General features: G+C 36.6%; 1 protein-coding gene across 3 annotated transcripts; it reads left to right on the forward strand.

Moving 5' to 3' along the window:
• Positions 1-1,735: 1,735 nt before the first annotated feature.
• LOC111572213 (saccharopine dehydrogenase-like oxidoreductase) lies at positions 1,736-18,756 on the forward strand. Of its 3 annotated transcripts, XR_008603506.1 has the most exons (13): positions 1,736-1,949; positions 3,727-3,839; positions 3,955-4,035; positions 5,400-5,529; positions 5,737-5,786; positions 6,542-6,672; positions 9,711-9,828; positions 12,288-12,339; positions 14,586-14,705; positions 15,068-15,124; positions 16,432-16,543; positions 16,974-17,055; positions 17,796-17,852. XR_008603506.1 is itself a non-coding variant. In XM_055015893.1 (12 exons), exons 1-12 carry the CDS (start codon positions 1,754-1,756, stop codon positions 17,890-17,892), a joined length of 1,287 nt encoding a protein of 428 aa, XP_054871868.1. In that variant the 5' UTR covers positions 1,736-1,753; the 3' UTR covers positions 17,893-18,756. The 3 variants fall into 3 exon arrangements, 2 of the variants coding, with proteins under 2 accessions (XP_054871868.1, XP_054871870.1); XM_055015893.1 differs by lacking the exon at positions 12,288-12,339 and having other exon boundaries at positions 17,796-18,756; XM_055015895.1 differs by lacking the exon at positions 12,288-12,339 and having other exon boundaries at positions 1,806-2,081; positions 17,796-18,756.
• The last annotated feature ends 886 nt before the right edge of the window (positions 18,757-19,642 follow it).

Consider the following 19,642-nt stretch of genomic DNA (forward strand, 5'->3'; position numbering starts at 1 on the left):
GATGCAGAGACGGAGCAAAGTGGTGCAGAAAAAAAATCAATTTCTTAAAGATCAAACGATGGGTGCAACTACAGGTGGTGCTAAGTCCTGTCTATCAGATTTCACTGTACTGACTCTATACTGGTTGTTTGTAGCATAACAGGACCGTGATGACAGATGCTAGACGGCAGTTAGGCCTAATGTCTGATTATCAGCCCTGAACCTAAATAGCTCCTTGGTTAGTTTGTAATTTGCTTGAGACAAGTGTCTCATGAAGGGAGAAATGTTTTTATATTGCAGCCCTTGGATACAAATAAAGGCCATGATAATATACGGGATGCTTTTGTTAACACTAAAAGGGGAAGCAGAAAACAAGAGGAAAAAATATATAGAATAAAATTAAGAATAGAAATAAAACCAGGCGTTTTTTAAAAAAGGTAGATAGGACAAGAAAGAAAACAAAAAACAGTCACACAAAGGAAACTTTTAACCCTGTAAAACCCACGGTTGCAGAAATACATCAGTTTTATGTTTTTTAAATATTTTCTAATATATATACATATATACACATATATGTATATATACACATACATATACATATATATATATATATATACATATATATGTATGTGTTTGTGTATATATATATGTATATATGTATATATATATATATATATATATATATATATATATATATATATATATATATATATACATATATGTATATATGGTCATTTTCTTCTATATTTGTTTTTTTTGTTCATTTTCTTCTATATTTGGGCTTATATATTATCATTATTTATTTTACTTGCTTTATTTTTATGTCATTATTATTATTGATACTTTCAAGTTGTATTTTATTTTTTGTTCTTTATTTTATTTTTTTGCTCATGTTCTTCTATATCTGGATTTATATATTATCATCATTATTATAGTTTTATTTTTTATATATCATTTTCTTGTTTTATTTTTTGCTATTTTTTCCATATTTGTTTTATACACACACACACACACACACACACACACACACACACACACACACACACACACACACACACACACATATATATTCTTTTTTTGTTTTATTGCTCATTTTCTTCGATATATGGGTCTTACAGGGTTAAGAGGAGATATTTTTGAGATGGTAGTTTCATCTTACATTATGTTTTATCATATCAATCATTTACATTTGGCTTCAGTGGATCCAGCATGAGGTTATCTATTCTGAAGTATTGTGATACAGACAAACTTCTTCACCTTACCAGCACCATTATTTCTTCTTTGGGGGTCGATGAACAATATTAGCATCAAAAAAGCATCATAAAAAAACCAAAATGTGCATTAAATATTTGTATATCAAAAATACCAAGCAAAAATTTGGCAGCTCTGTTCCATCTAAGTGGTTCTCAAACCTTTTTATTGCTAGGTACACCTTTATAAATAATTACGGCTGTAAATCATCATACAGTTTGAGGTCTGGTTTGATATTAATGTGGAATATTGACAAAGACCATTACCTGGAGCAGTCTGTTTCATATTCTCTATTAATTTTACTCCGGAATGACTTGAAAATTGTGTGAATATCTAAAATTATCAGGTTAAAATCTGCACATTTGTTTTTCTAAGCTAGCACCTTGTGGGTTAAAATGCTAACAACACGTATTTAACTTTATAAATGGTCGAAGAAGAGTGAAACAGTTCACTTCCGGTGCGTTTCGCCGCTCAGCCAATCAGCGCATGCGCCAGGCGAGACCCCTAAACTGACTCGTAAACAATGGCGGCCGTGACAGCTGGCAGACCGTACCACATTATCGTCTTCGGCGCCTCCGGCTTCACCGGGCAGTTTGTGGTGGAGGAGGTCGCCCGCTGCGCAGCGGAGTGTCCCGGGAGCAGCTCTCTCAAGTGGGCTGTGGCCGGGAGAAGCAGGCGGCGTCTGGAGGAAGTGTTGAAACAAGCCGCGGGGAGGCTGTGTATGTGCGACGGGGTGTTCTGTAGCGAACCGGGCCGGACTATCTGGTGCCAGCCGCCTAATGGTTAAATGTCAGCCCGCTGTCAGCCCGCTTCACTGCCGCAGGACAGAGGCAGAAGACAGAGCTGTTGTTGTGGGTTTGTTTGTGGTGTTTTTAGCCAGAAGTGAACAAGTCTGAACCTGACCTCTAAGTATGAGCTGCTGTTGTTCTGCTCCAGACCTTCCAGCTACATGTAGAGGAACACAGGTCATGTTATTGAGCAGCTTAACTCTCAGTCTGAGGCACCACAAGCAGTTTAAAATAATAAATAGACGTTTCATATTTATGCTGTAGATGACCCTTAGAAGCTCATACAGATATATAGATGTCAGTGAGAAAATAACATTTGTATTAGTGTTGTTAGGAAACGTTAACGACTCAGCTCAGCCCAGTAGTCTGTAGATTTTAATCTCTTACTTACACATTTTTTACATTTTAAGTTATTGATGGATATTGGTGAGCGTGCCAAATTACAACAATAAATCTATAAAAGAATAAGAAATAAAAGTGGAAATATAAACACAAATAAATGAAATAAAAAATGAATAATGTTGCTATATTAAGAAATATTATTCAAAATAATCCATAGAAGGCTAATAAAAGTAGAAATATAAAGACAAATAAATTAAAAAATAAGAAGAAATGTGCTTATGAATAAAATTAAAAATAAATAATGTGGCAATATTAATCAAAAAAATGAATCAATAAAAGAAAAGGCTAGTAAAAGTAGAAATTTAAAAACAAAATTTTTAAAAATGAGAAGAAATGTGCTCATAAATAAAATCGAAAATAAAGTTGCTATATAAATAAATATTAATTTTAAAAAATGAATCTATAAAAGAAAATGAGAATAAAAGAAATATAAAAGCAAAGGAAAAGCACATTTCTTCTTATTTTTTAATTATTTTATTTATTTGTCTTTATATTTCTTTCATTAATCTTTTCTTTTATGGATTCATTTTTTGATTAATAATTCTTCATATTGCCACATTACTTTTTATTTTATTTATTCGTCTTTATATTTCCACATTTATTTGCTTATTCTTTTATAGATTTATTTTTGTAATTTTGCACTCTCACTATTCCATAAGACACTGCTCTACATTGTAAAACAACAAAAACAGTGAAACTCTGGCAGAAAATTTGCTCTGAAAAAATGCTCTAAAAATAGCAATATACTGTAACATTCAGAAGCTAAAACTATTGAAAACAACAGCAAATATATGTGAAATAACAATATATATTTTAGCTGATTTAAATCTAGTTAAACAATGTGATTTTATGGTCATTCACTGCAAAAGCACAAATTATTTTGAACTGTTTCTCAGGTTTTTAATTGTGGATATAATTCAAAGTTTTTGCCTTTAATTAATGCTTAAATTAATTATACTTGTTTCTGTGATTTTACTACTAATGGGAAAAATTAGTAAAATAATAGTTTAAAAATGTTTACCATTCTTCAGTCTTTAATATACATAATAGTTTATAGTAAAGTAATGTTATGATCAAGCTTTGTAAAAGTATTTTTTATGATTAACATTATTTTCTGTGATTTGAACATGCTTGTATAGTTTTGTTTCTGGTCTTACCTACGTTTCTTTTTACCTCTAGTTTTACTGTTAATTTTAACTTTAGCAGCATCAGAGGCAAAGTTGCACATCTGTAAATGCATTCATAGGGTAATAATTGTGTAGAATTTCCAGCTGGTGAAAGATGATCTCTTTTTTTCCCCTCTCAGCCATGCCTGAGTTGAGGACAGACATTGAGATCATCGTTGCAGACGTGTCTATTGAGGAGTCGCTGGCCATCATGTGCCAACAAGGTGTGGTGATCCTCAACTGTGTGGGACCAGTAAGTATCGTTATCGAAGTTTCTTCAGGGCATTTAAAAACAAACTTTCAGATAACAGTCCAGACTGGGGTTTTTTTGTCTGACTGGAGCTCTTTATTCGCTCTTTCTCTTCCAGTACAGGTTTTATGGTGAACCAGTGGTCAAAGCTTGTGTAGAAAATGGAGCTCACTACATAGACATCTGTGGAGAACCTCAGGTGGCTGGAGTTAGAAGTCCGTCTCTCTGGATTGATTATGTTCATTTTGTTGTTTTCTTATATTTGATTAGCAATGCTTTTTATCCCACAAAGTCAGTAAGGGTGAGACACGTCATCAACACGTCATCATCATGCGTCATTAAACGTCATCAACATGTAATCAACGCATCATCACACGTCATCAACACGTCATCAACAAGTCATCAACACGTCTTCACACGTCATCAACACGTCATCATCACGCGTCATCAAACGTCATCAATACATCATCACACGTCATCAACACGTCATCATCACGTCATCATCACGCATCATCAAACGTCATCAGCACATCATCAACATGTCATCACACATCCTCAACACCTCATCATGCATCATCAAACGTCATCACATCAACACGTCATCAAACGTCATCAACACGTCATCATCACGCATCATCAAACGTCATCAACATATCATGACACATCACACGTTATTAACACATCAGCACGACATCACATCATCAGCACGTCATCATCATGCATCAAAAGTCATCACGTCATCACACTTCATCAATATGTCATAAACACGCCATCAACACTTCATTACACATCAACATGTCATCAACACAGCATCAACACATCATCACACAACATGACATCAACACATCATCAACATGTCATCTTCACGCATCATCACGCATCATCATATGTTATCAACATGTCATCACACATCATCAACATGTCATCAATGTCATCACCACGTCATCACACATCATCACCACATCAACATGTCATCAACACGTCATCAAAACTTGACCACACATAACACGTCTTCAACATGTCATCAACATGTCAACACGTCATCACACGTCATCAACACATCATCACACATCATCGACACGTCTTCAACATGTCATCAACACATCACGTCAACACATCACATGTCATCGACACGTCTTCAACATGTCATCAACACATCACACATCATCAACACGTCATCACCACATCATCACATGTCATCAACACGTCATCAAAACGTGATCACACATAACACGTCTTCAACATGTCATCAACATGTCAACACGTCATCACACGTCATCAACACATCATCACATGTCAGACACGTCTTCAACATGTCATCAACACATCATCACACGTCATCAACAGTTCAGATGACGCTCTGAGGAAGACCTCAGATGTAGTGGAAACACGTCAGCAGGGTACAATACTCACCCTCACTAACTTTGTTGGATAAAAAGAATTGCTAATCAAAGTCCGTTTCTCTGTTTCTAGGAATCAGTATGCTGCTTTAGTGTATTGAACAGCTGACATGTCTGCATTTGTTTTTGTGCATGCGTGTGGATAAACGTCCATCCTCTGCAGTTCTTAGAACAGATGCAGCTCGAGTACCACAGCAAGGCCTTAGCCAGAGGAGTTTATGTGATCGGCAGCTGTGGATTTGACTCCATACCGGCAGACCTGGGGATTCTCTACACACAGAGGCAGTTCAAAGGTGGGAAACTAAACGGCTCATTTAGCAAAGACTTCAAAATCTGAGTCACAACATTGGAATGGGAAGACTAATCACACCCTGTCAAATTTTACACTCAGAATGCCTGAATATTAGATTGTTTTTGCAAAGATGTTTGTTCATTTCAATGATTTCTGTTGTCTGAACTCACTGAATTTGAGTGCGTTCTCTCCGGTTTTCGGATTTCAGGAACTCTGACAGCAGTTGAGAGCTTCTTGGACATCAGCAGCGGGTCTCAGGTAGACCAACGTTAATAGTAAAGTTTTAAATAAGTCAGCCGACACTTTAAAAATCCACTGTGTTGTCGGTCTAACAGTGGATGTTATGGAACAGGGGAGTCAAACTCATCTTTGTTCAGGTTCCACATTTAGCCTAGTTTGACATGAAGTGGGCCGGAGCAGTAAAGTCACAGCATAATAACCTATAAATAACCACAACTCCTAATGTTTCCCTGAAATTTCTTCAGCTATCTATATAGTATTTTACTTTAAGATCAAAATGACAAATCAGACAAAAAATGGCAAAAATCAACAAAAACAAAACAAAATATTCCTAAAATGACATACATAATGACAAAAATGAGACACAAAATGACAAAAGAGCAATGAACAATCTAATATTTTATGATGAAAACAACGTGTCATGGTCTAGAAATGATTTTAAATTTATAGTTTTACTAATTTACAATCTGCAGTTAATGTCTTCTCTGGAATTTTTACACTTTGTGGGCCGGATTGGACCCTCTGGAGGACCACTTTTGGCCCGTGGGCCGCATGTTATAGATTAAAAATGTCACAGTTAAAATACTTTTTTGAGTCAATATCCTCCATTTTACTTTTTCCGGAGTGAGTGAAGCGGTCCCAGGTCACTTGAATCTGTCAGAAATAATCTGTTTATTCAAATGAAGCCTATTATTGGGTAAACTGAAAGGACTCCTGGATAACGTCGGCTTTCTGTATAGCGACATGATTAAAGCAGCTCTCACCCTCTGCAGGGGTCGTCTGGCCACGATGCCACTTGGCAGTCTGCGGTGTATGGCTTCGCAGACAGCCGATCTCTCTGCCAGCTGAGGAAGAAGTTTGGCCACAAGCCGCTGCCCGTGGTGGGAGCCAAAGTCAAGAAGAGGTGAGGCCATTACCGGGCCATTACTGTCTGCTGAGAACACTTCAGTTTATGTAGCGGCGTTCTGGCAGCAACAAGCCAAGAAAAAGACATGTTTCCTCAGTGCTCAGCAGAGAGGGATTTCCCACTGAAACTGGAGTCTTTTGTTTTTCTACACTTGGCCTGAATTTCAATAGTCTGAAGTAAAAGCTGGAATATTTCTGTAGTTACTGTCGCCTTCATTTTAGTTGTAGAGCTGCTTGAGGAAACGCAGGAATCACTAAATAAATGCAACAAAGTGAAACTTTGACTAATTAGTTTAGCCTGTGGGAGCTCATATTATACTCACTTAGAGGCTTTAAATTTTTACAATATGTTTACGTGCTCTAATAAAAAAAACTAAAGGCGTTGTTTTGGTCTTACTGTAGCTCCTCTTCTCACAGTTTGTCTAAAACCTTTTAGCTCCAGTCTCTTTAACACTCAGCATTCAAGCTTCTCTTTCTGCATTTATTGCTTTTTAACCCTCCTGTTGTCCTCATTTATGGGCAGCAAAAAATATTGTTTCCTTGTCTGAAAAAAATCCAAACATTCAGCAAAAAAATTTCCCAAATTTATGAAAATTTGCAAAAAAAAAAATTTCCAATAATTCTTTAAAAATGACCCTTAAAAGTTTTATTTTAAAAAAAATCCCTCAAATTTGGCAAGAAAATTCCTGTAAATATAAAAAAGAGTAGAAATCTTCCAAAAAAATCCTAAAAATATCAAAAGTGATTCCATATATATCAGTAAAACTTCTAGTATTTTCTTTAAAAACATTCACATAAAAATCAGCCAAAATCCAGCAAAATTCGCTGGATTTTGGTTGATTTTTATGCGAATGTTCTTAAACATTTTTTTAAACATTTCTTTTTTTCCCACCAAGAATGTTCTAAGATTTCCCAAAAATGCTGAAAATGTGGACATCAGAAGATTCACTGAGTATATTGTTTCCTTGTCTAAAAACATCCCAAAATTCAGCAAAAAAATCCCCCAAATTTCTGAAAATTTGCAAAATCTTCAGGAAGAAAATTCCAAAATTTCCTTAAAAGTTTCCCTTGTAAATATTTTCAAAAAATGAGTAAAAATCTTCAAAAAAAATCCTAAAAATATCTAAAGTGATTCCATATATATCAGTAAAACTTCAAACATTTTCTTTAAGGATATTCACATAAACATTTATTTTCTTGTGACTGTTATTAAGAAACATTTTTAACATTTATTTTTTTCCACCAAAAAATGTTCAAAGATTTCCCAAAAATGTTGAAAATGTGGACATCAGAAGTTACACTGTGAATTCACAATTTTGACCCGCAGGACGACACGAGGGTTAAAGACACTTATGACATATTTTGATGCTATCCCAGTACATTCTAGTGGTTATAAGGATTTGGTTTTACTTTATATATTTAAAAAATGAGGAATAAACCCCTAAAACCTCACTTTAAGTGTGTGCATAAATGGCCAGATGGAGTGAACTGTGAAAGCCTTGAATAATAAAAACCTTTATCGAAACATTAAAATCCAGTCTGCTCTGACTGGTCAACTGGCCCAACAGAAGCAATGTAATGTCGTTGGCGTACCATAACTCCAGATCTATAAATGTTTGGATGATTAAAGTGAACCGATAAGGACTTGTAAAAAGATGTCTTGTACATTTTCTGTAATTCCTGGTTATGCCACCAGGTGGAGACTTCTAGTCTTTACTATTATAATTACATGAGGAGGTGGTCATTTGGACTACCAGCAGTTGGCAAACAGAGAGCACTGTGGGAGTTTAGCTCATAAAGTACCACCATGAGGAAGTCTCTTGTGACACTTAATGCCTTTTGAACAGAGTTTTTATTTTGTGTTCTGTCCTCTGACCGCCTCACTGTGGCCAATAAAGCGTCTACATCAGGTCATGCAGTGATATCCACTGAGTACATATCCTGTTAATGATTAATCAAGTAGCGGTTGATAAGGCTGTCGATTATTTGTTAAGGAAATTGTTCAACATTTGCATCACCTACATTTAGCTCCAACAGAAATGGCTCTACTGAGAAGATAATGCTTGATCGTTTAACCCTCGTGTCGTCCTGCGGGTCAAAACTGACCCGTTTTAAAGTTTGAAAATGTGGGGAAAATATATATTTTCACAGTGAAACTTCTGATGTCCACATTTTCAACATTTTTGGGAAATTTCTGAACACTTTTTGGTGAAAAAAAGAAATGTTAAAAATGTTTCTTAAGAACATTCACAAAGAAATCAACCAAAATCCAGCAAATTTCACTGGATTTTGGTTGATTTTTATGTGAATGTTCTTAAAGAAATTATCAGAAGTTTTACTGATATATATGGAATCACTTTAGATATTTTAAGGATTTTTTGGGAAGATTTTTACTCATTTTTTGAAAACATTTACAAGAATTTTCTTGCCAAATTTGGGGGATTTTTAAAAAATAAAATTTTGAAGGGAAACTTTTAAGGAATTATTGGAATTTTCTTCCTGAAGGTTTTGCAAATTTTCAGAAATTTGGGGAATTTTTTTTGCTGAACTTTTGGATTTTTTTCAGACAAGGAAACTATAGTTTTTGGTGCCCGTAAATAAAGACAACAGGAGGGTTAAAGACCAAACCAGCTGCTGGTCAGACGCTATACAAATGTGATCCATGGTGAATTAAATACGTAACAGAAGAAAAACCTGGACTTTAAAGGTTCAATGTTTTCCTTTGTAAGTGTCTAACTCACTGAAGGAGAGGAGCATAATATGGGCTCTGTAAGTGATTGTATAGAATCTAACCCACACAGGTACACAGTTTCTGCAGGATCGCTGTAATTTGCAGACTATTACTGTCTGGCAGAGTGACTTACATCCAGTGTAATGAGGTTTTATTGGAACGTGGAGCCTGGCAGCGATGGAGAGGCAGATTTAGGAGACTATCAATGGATGAAATGAGCTTGAATACTTCTGTGCTGAGGCTGCAAGCAGGGAGAGACACCACTTTGCTTTCTCTTTCAGTAACTTGTGTTTGTGTGTGTCCAGGGGTTTTTTGTTTTTCAGCAAGGAGCTGCAGCAGTACGTTATCCCGTTTATGGGCTCCGACCCCTCAGTCGTCAGGAGAACCCAGCGTTTCCTTTACGAGGAGGAGCAGCAGTCACCGGTGAGATTAGAACAACACAGGAACCATGTTTCCTGTTGGTTATCACAGCAGAGGTCACCTGCTGGTGGAGCTTTATTCTACCCACAGTTACAGTTGTGCTCATCAGTTTACATCCCCTGGCAGAATTTGTGATTTTTTTTTTTGGCCATTTTTCAGAGAATATGATTGAAAAGAGAAAAAAACTTTTCTTTCACTCATGGCTAGTGGTTGGATGAAGCCATTTATTATCAAACAGCTGTTTACTCTTTTTAAATCATAATGACAACAGAAACTACCCGAATGTCCCTGATCAACAGTTTTCATACCCTGGTGATTCTGGCCTGATAATGTGCACACAAGTCGACACAAACAGGTTTTAATGGCTACTAAAGGTAACCATCCTCACCTGTTTGCTTGTAATTAGTGTCTATAAAGCTCAGTGAGTTTCTGGGCTCCTTGCATCTTTCATCCAGAGCTGCACTGATGTTTCTGGATTCTGAGACATGGGGAAAGCAAAAGAAATCTCAGAGGATCTGTGGAAAAAGGTGACTGAACTGTATAAAACAGGAAAGGAGAATGCCTTTCAGCAGAGTTCAAACCCTAATTAAGAAGTGGAAAATGAAGGATTCTGTTGAAATGAAACCACGGTCAGGTTAGAACAACAATTTCAGCCACAACTGCCAGGAAAACTGTTCGGGATGCAAAGAAAAACCCACAAATAACTTCAGCTGAAATACTGGACCCTCTGAAAAAAGTGGTGTGGCTGTTTGAAGATGCACAATAAGGAGAAAAATGGGCTACATGGTCGAGTCGTCTGAAGAAAGTCGTTACTACCACAAAGCATCCCGCTTACAATCCGCCAAAGAGCACAGAGACAAGCCTCAAAACTTCTGGAATAAAGTCATCTGGAGTGACGAGACCAAAACTGAACTTTCTGACCACAACCATAAACGTTCCATTTGGAGAGGAGTCAACAAGGCCGATGATGGAGGTCCACCATTCCTACTGGGAAACACGGAGCTACAAAGGCACAGGAAACAAGATGAACGCAGTGTGTTACCAGAAACTACTGGAGGAACATTTAAAGCTGAGCATGAGACGTTCCTGGACGTTCCAACATGACAACGATCCAGAACACAAGTGGACCTGTCATCGGCTACAGCAGAACAAAGGGAAGGTTCTGGAGTGGTCGTCTCAGAATATTTTTCAGCCTCTCTGGGAGATCTCAAACATGCAGTTCATGCCAGACAGCCCAGGAATTTACAGGAACTGGAGGCTTTTTGCCAAGAAGGATGGGCAGCTTTAGCATCTGAGAAAATAAAGAGCCTCATCCACAATAACCACTGAAGACTTCAAGCTGTCATTGATGTTAAAGTACCAAGAACTGGGGTATATAAACTGTTGATCAGGATCATTTGAGTAGTTTCTGTTGTCATTATGAGTTAAAAAGAGTAAACAGCTGATTGACAATAAATGGCCTCACCCAAACACTAACCATGAGTGAAAGAAAAGTTCCATATTCTCTAAAAAATGGCAAACATTTGCAGAGAGATTCTTTTTAAATATCTTCTAGTTTTTCTGGTGTTCTGCTGACATTTTCTGGCACTAACTTTAAATTAGTGGAACAGAGGAATGTCCTGTAGTGTGGTGCATCTCTAATCTAAGAACCACTCTGAATTACTCGAACACCAAATAATCAGATCACATTTAAACAGCGCACAGTCTGAGATCTTCAGTCTAGTCGTAGATTTGTTGGACGGTAAACAGAGTTAGCAACAAACCAAGCAGAGAGAAATAATTAATTTATGTATTAGTCTGGTTTACATTCTAGTTAGTAATTACCATCAATATATTAGCTTCTATTAGTGTATATTTATACATAGGTAATACGTAAAAAATGACCTATTTAAACGGAAAAAGGTCCTAATTGTCTTCTCAGCCATGGCGTTAACTGCTCATTTCACTCATGATGTCTTCAAGCATTTCAAAAATATCATATGACAACCAAAAAAGGCTTAATTTCAATTGTATGATCTTTAAATGTAGGCTAAATTTGACCGTTATCCTGTCACAAAGTTGTGATTTAAGCTCTTCAGCAGTGTTTTCTACATTCCTGTAATTGTCTATACTGTGGAAATTGGACAGAATGGTAATATTTATGTGAACAGATTCCTCTGTAATTGCGTTTTAACACCACAGGTCACAGCGACTTGTTTGCTGTGATACTGATGTGGCATAACTCAGAGACCTCGGTCACATTTACATCCATCTGCAGCCGTGTTATGAGGCTTACAATCAGCTCCTCATCCGAGCTAATGGGAATTTTTCTAATCCAACAGATCGCTTCGTTTCTCTCCAGACTGTTTATTCAATAATTTTGCATGCCCTGTTCAAGGCAGTAAATAATTGGGGATGCTTTGAAATGTGTCGCCTCAGGACCAGAAGGATGGAGAAGGCTGATATCTGTTTATGCGCTTTAGGAACACCGTGTGGTACGCTGCATTAGAGGACACAAGGCTTTAATATCTAACAGTAAGAACACACACTTCTACTTCATACTTGGACTATTGGTAGGACCAGGACTGGTTATTTTAACTGAGAGGTTTCTGTGTGTTTCTAGGAAACAAAGCTGATGTTACGTACTTTAATGAACTGAAATCACACTGTGATCAGATCAGATGAAACTACACTCGGTCAGTCCTGAAACAAGGATTTTCCTGTGATTTTTTGGTGCCTCCAAAAGAGATTTTAGTTGGTGGCAAAGGCCCCACAATGCTAAGACTTGAGAATATAAAATGCAGTTATTTTTAAATCAGTTTTGGGACTAATAGACAAAGGACAGCGACTCCTTCACGAAATCCAAACCCCCCCATTTAAAAAAAAACAAAAAACGGCAACAGCAATGGTACATGTTGCTCTTCATGGAACTTGGCAAAATAAAAAAGCCACAGACCGAGCAGCAGGTGTACCATCGCCTCCATATCCTCCATTGTTGTGTTGCCTTTGTGTCGCACACAAATGATGCTAAAGGACTTCTGGGCCGCCATGATACGACAACTCCACCATGGTGAGGAGGTACTCAATGTAATGAAAACCACCTAAACCGAGTCAAGCCGAGTAGGTGCTAGTGGAAAAGCTCCAATAGAGAGTTAAACAGTGCAAGGACGTCATTCTGCACGACTCCCACACTTAACAGCATTTACTTTAGATTTTTGCTTTCATGTAACCTCCTAATTTGAGATGTATTAACCCTCCTGTTATCATTTACAGGCACCAAAAAATATTGTTTCCTTGTCTGAGAAAAATCCAAAAATTCTGCAAAAAAAATTCCCCAAATTCCTGAAAATTTGCAAAACCTTCAGGAAGAAAATTCCAATAATTCCTTAAAAGTTTCCCTTAAAAGTTTTATTTTTTAAAAAAATCCCCCAAATTTGGCAAGAAAATCCTTTTAAATATTTTTCAAAAAATTAGTAAAAATCTTCCAAAAAATCCTTAAAATATCTAAAGTGAGTCCATATATATCAGTAAAACTTCTATTTTCTTTAAGAAAGTTCTTTAAGAATCTTTCTTTAAGAATGTTCTTAAGAAACATTTGTAACATTTTTTTTCCACTAAAAATGTTCAAAATTTCCCCAAAATGTTGAAAATATGGACATCAGATGTTTCACTGTGAAAATATATATATTTTTCCCACATTTTCAAACTTTAAAATGGGTCATTTTGTCCTGCAGGACAACAGGAGGCTTAAGTGATACAGAATCAGATCTATTTTAGATAAATGTCCGTTCTGTTCTTGTATTAGTTGTATTTTATGTTTTGCATCGTGGTAAAGCTGTTATAATGTGCTGGGTAGACTCCATAGCTGGACTATGTGGCATCTAAACCCTCTGCTGTAGCTGCTGTAACTGGGTCAGCCACTGCAGCAGCTGTTTTGATCCCACACCTTAATGGAACTCTCTCATGATGCTGTTTAGACCGCTGTCTACTAGCTGAGTGGAAGTATGATGAGTCATCCGTAGGATTCATCACTTTCCCCCCTCCCCACTGTTGATTACTCCCTTTGACATCTCATCTCGGCCTCCCGTCGCCCTGCTCTGCTTTTTATTTTCCTTCCTCCAACTGTCCCTCTTCTTTTTCCTCCCTCAATCTGCCTCCTGTTCTTTTTATCACTTCCATTCCTCATCTTTTTATCCTCAACAAACCACTTTCTCTCCATGTTTCACCTCTAATCTGCATCCCTTTATCGCTTCCCCTCTCTGTCACCTTTAACTTCCCTTTTTTATTGTCTACATCAGGGGTGTCCAACATGCGGCCCGCGGGACGACTTTGTAAACATTTTTTGTTTTTGTTGTTTTGTGTTTCTTTGTTGTCTCGCTTGTGTCGTTTGTCCATTTTTTTTGTCGCTTTGTAACTTTGTTGTCTAATTTTTTGTCTCTTTTTTTGTTTTGTGCAGTTTGTCTCATATTTTGCCATTGTTTCTTGTTTTTGTTGTTTTGTGTCTCGTTTTTGTAATATTTTGTCTTGTTTTTGGTGGGGGTTTATTTGTCTTTTTTTTTGTCTGACTGTCGTTTTGATCATAATGTAAAACACTATATTGTTCAGTTCCAGATACCTGTGATTAAAATCAGGAGTTGTGGTTATTTCTAGGTCATTCTGCTGTGGTTTTACTGGTCCGGTCCACTGGAGATCAGACTGGGATGAATGTGGAACCTGGACTAAGATGAATTTGACTCTCCTGGTCTACATGCTTCCTTCCTCTCCCTTCCTTCCTCCTACAGGTCCAGTACAGCGCCTATGTCGGGGTCGGCGGCCTCTTTTCGGTGTTCAAGCTCTTCTGTGGCGGCCTGCTCTTCTGGTTCATGGTCAAGTTCAGCCTCGGCAGGAGACTCCTCACTATGGTTGTTGTTGTACATTTAATCCGAGTCTGTTTGACATGTTGATTTGCAGAGTTGCTGCAGAAGATTTAAGACTTTAGATGGTTATTCTGAGCATTCAAATATGTCACAATTACAGAATATGTGTAGCTAAAAGGCAAAGCTGTTAATGTCATGCAGAAGCAGAGAGATGTTTCCAAACATAGTGGATTTTACAGCTTAAGGCCTTCATTTATCAGTGCTGCACTTTACACAAAATTAAAGTAGAATAAATGCAGTCAGTATATGTTGGTGTAATGTCATATGTAGAGTTAATCGTAGTTCATATTTCTGTTACACGTGTGTATAACTGGCTTGACTAACTAGCTTTTTGTTCTTTCCCAAAGTTTCCATCGTTCTTCTCCTTCGGTATGTTCAGCAAGGCTGGTCCCACCATGAAGCAGGTACTAGCAGACTTTAATATACTTATTGGTATCATGTTTGTATCTTGAACTCAACTGAAAGTGCCTTTAGGGAGCGTACAAAATGGCTGTTTCACATTTCCTGCAGTTTGGAGCTTTGAACAAGTGAGAGAAAATATACAGGAGGTCCTCAGTTTATGACGTCCTTGACCTACAGCGTTTCATCGTTATGTCAGAACTGGTTGACAAGCGAAGCAGATGAATACTGATCAGGGTTGCTTTCATTTCATGCTTATTCTGAGCAGGAAAAACCCTGAAATTGATCAGTTTATGTGAGATTTTGAGATTTAAACCTTTAATAAATAGCACCTATGAATGCTCTTTTCATAACTCGGCCTTTGTAAGCACAAATGCATCATCTATCGTCCTGCCAAATGAAACTAACTTGAGCTGCTGTAAGTCATACAAAAGAAGATATATATTAGATAAATGTCTGTTGTGTTATTATGTTAACCCTCGTGTCGTCCTGCCAGTCAAATTGACCCAATTTAAAGTTTAAAAATGTGGGAAAAAAAAATATTTCGACGGTGAAACTTCTGATGTCCACATTTTCAACATTTCAGGGAAATCTTTGAACATTTTTTGGTTGAATAAATGAAATGTTAAAATGTTTCTTAAGAACATTTTTAAAAAATCATTTGAATGAATGTGAATGTTCTTAAAGAAAATATATATTTTCACAGTGAAACTTCTGATGTCCACATTTTTTGGTGGAAAAAAATCAAATGTTTAAAAAAATGTTTTTTTAAGAACATTCACCAAAAAAATCAACCAATTCAACCATTTTGGTTGATTTTTATGTGAATGTTCTTAAATCAAATATTAGAAGTTTTACTGATATATATGGAATCACTTTAGATATTTTTAGGATTTTTTGGAAGATTTTTACTCATTTTTTGAAAATATTTACAAGAATTTTCTTGCCAAATTTGGGGGATTGTTTTTAAATAAAACTTTTAAGGGAAACTTTTAAGGAATTATTGGAATTTTCTTCCTGAAGGTTTTGCAAATTTTCAGAAATTTGGGGAATTTTTGGGGGGAATTTTTGGATTTTTTTCAGACAAGGAAACAATATTTTTTGGTGCCCGTAAATGATGACAACAGGAGGGTTAGTTGTATTTAATGTTTTCTGTCCTGGTAAAGCTGTTCCGACACATTCTGACCGCTCTGTTGGTGTTTCTGCTCTCATGTGTCTGTATTTATTTTGCTGGAGTTCTGTTTTATCAGCCAGGACGCTGCACCATAAAATCTTGTTTAATTTGCTCCCTCGCTGTTTATCCTCCTCTCAGATAGAGGACACCTGTTTCAGCTTAACGTTTTACGGGGAGGGCTACTCGGAGGGGAGGGATCCGTCACAGGGACGACCTGACGCCAGAATCTGCACTCAGGTGTTGGGAGCAGGTGAGACGACTGGAGACCTCAACTGGTTAATTATTATACAGTTTCTATGGCATTCCCTAAAACAGCTGGACAACATAGCTTCTACAGAGCATTAATTAGTCTGGAGGAAATAAAGGATATGTTGGGGATTATTTTAAATGTTAAATTATTTTACAGTCTGTGGGATTTAGGCAAAACGAAGTACAATCTCTGTGTTTGTGGTAATGAAAGAACTTCATAATGGATGATAATGTAGCTGAGAGATAAATTAGTCTCTGGATGCTTTTGTTTTGGTTTGTTTGACATTATAGGAGAACATGGAGAATAACCAGGTGTCACCGTCCTTCTAGCACATTATGTCACTGGTTTCTGTGCTGTAGACTAAATTTCTAAACACCTACAAACTTTTCTGTGCCTTTTAAGCTCCGTGTTTGCTTCCTGTTGTTGACAGAACCTGGATATGTAGCAACGGTTTCTGCGATGGTCCAAGCAGCTGTAACCCTACTGAACGAACTGCACTCTCTGCCCAGAAGGTCAGTGAAGGTTTCCTTCTCCTTGTTGGACCTTTGGTTATCTTCTATCTACAGCTCTTTACAGACATCAGATGTGTAATACTGCCGCGTCATTGGACAATACACAGGATTTCTGCAGGGCATTAAAAAGCATTAACAGTCATTAAATTGATTTTGTGAAAATTAAGGCCTTAAATGGTATTAAAAATCATTAAATTTGATTCTCGGTGGCATTAAAAATTCTTTGTACAGTTTTCAAGAAAAATATTTGATAATAATATAATTATAGACTGTGATTTGTCAGATATGTGCATCTGCGTAAACATGCCGAAGCATTGCAACAATCGCTCCGGCTGGTCAGGAACAATTGCCAAAAGCTGCATGTTTTTAAAGTGTCCGGCAGGCTGGACCAGGTGGAGGAGAGCTGGGAAATGCAAATTCCACCAAAAATGGCTAGAAAACGTGGATTTCAGAGAATGACTGCAGCCTGTTGGTGGTCAGGGCTGGTTTCTGGATTCAGAAATAGTGAAATGTAGGGACAATTTTCATATAAAAATCATCTTTTACAAAAAACCAAACCCGTGTAATTTGGTGAGTCCATGGTCGTGGCATTAAAATGTCATTAAAAAGCATTAAATTTGACTGGCTGATTTCTGCAGAAACCCTGTACTGAGACATTTTTACAGGAAAGTAAAGAGAGTGCCTGTCTGGTCTCTTCCTGCCTCTTGCATTCATTTATTAACCCACCTTTTCATCTCCAGGGGAGGGGTTTACTCTCCAGGATCTGCCTTCTATAAGACCAGCCTGATCGACCGCCTGCACAGCCACGGCATCATGTTCTCAGTCAGAAACTACTAGTGACCCTCCAACAGTAGCTCTGTAAAGGTCTCATGTTGTGTTTGTCCCAATGTCTGCTGGAGACGCTGTGACCTTTAATCCAGACGTCTTTTCACCACCAGTGTCACTGTAAAGTCCCTGAACCCTGCAACTGTTGTTGTTGCCGTTTTTTCCTGTCACTCTGAGCTGTGTAATTTATCAAGGGACCACTGATGCAGAGAGCTTCGTAGTTTTTGCTCAAGGACTCTTCAGAAAACAGACCGGCGGCCTCCCGCTGGGGACAGCTGGGCCTTTCACAAGCTCCTCTTCCTAAGACGACATGTTTTCAATCTGGGAAAATTCTAAAGTTTACTCAACATTCTGAGGACGAATGATGCTCATTTCTAGATTTATATTTTAAGCCTACAGTTAATAAAACACTAGAGCTATTTACACATTAAATTTTGAACTTTGCAGTTCTGAAAATAACCAAAGTTTTTAAAAATGAAATGAACGAATTGTAGAAAACATGCACATTTGCACTTAAAACCCCAAAACATCTATCACTAATAAACTGAAGCTGCTTTAGAGTGTTGATTTAAGTAGATTTATTTTATTGTATGCTTCATAAATTATCCAAAATGTGCTTTACAATCTGTTAACTTTCTGCATGAGACTTAAAGACTTTAAGCTGTTTTATTCACGTGGATGTGATCATTTAGTGCATTTATCTACTGCTAGAATGTGTCATTGAAGATATTTTAGTGGGAGAAGCCCACCCATGTAAATACTAAAACAATGAGCCTGAATTCTGCTTCAGTTTTTGCTGCATACATGAGTTTTAGAGGTTTTACCAAAATGCTAAGAATTGAGAATAAAAACTAAAAATAAATTTTTTTAAACAGGTTTTGCTCGTTGGTGTCTCTTTTATTCCTGTATATCAGGGGTGTCAAACTCATCTTAGTTCAGGTTCCACATTCAGTCACCTGGAACTGAACCATAGAGGATTTTACTGTTCAAAATGACAAAACTCAGATAAAAAACCCAACAAAAACAAGACGAAATATCACAAAAACGAGGCAAAATGAAAAAAAAAATCAGACAAATGACAAAAATGAGACAAAAAATTCACAAAATGACAAAGATAATACACAAAACAACGAATGACACTAAACACAAAATGGCAAGTCAGACAAAAAAGAGACAAATCAATAAAGACAAAATATTACAAAAATGAGAAAAAAAATGACAAAAAATTTGACAATAAAAGTTACAAAACGACAAAAAAATAGACAAGACAAAAAAAGACACACAAAACAAAACAATGTGACAAAAAACAAAAAACAAGCAACATAAAAAGGAAACACAAAACTTTAAAAACATGAGACAAATGACAAAAGTCAGACAAAAACAACAAAATATTACAATGAGACAAAAATGAGACAAACGACACGTAACAAGACAAAAATATAGACAAAAAAGTTATAAAGCGCCAAAAAAAATGGACAAGCAAGACAAAAAAAACACAAAATGACAAAACGATGCACAAAACAAAGCAAAACACAAAATGACTAAAATAAAACAAAAAACACAAAATGACAAAAAATGAGACAAACGACAAAAGTCAGACAAAAAACAACAAAAACTAGACAAAATATTTAAAAAATGAGACACAAAACCACTAAAGAACAATGAACAATCTAGTATTTTACTTTATGATCAAAACAAGTCAGAGAAAAAAAGACAAAAAAACAACAAAAATGAGACAAAATATTACAAAAATGAGACACAA

The sequence above is a fragment of the Amphiprion ocellaris genome, chromosome 12 (assembly GCF_022539595.1).
Source record: "Amphiprion ocellaris isolate individual 3 ecotype Okinawa chromosome 12, ASM2253959v1, whole genome shotgun sequence".
NCBI lineage: Eukaryota > Metazoa > Chordata > Actinopteri > Pomacentridae > Amphiprion > Amphiprion ocellaris.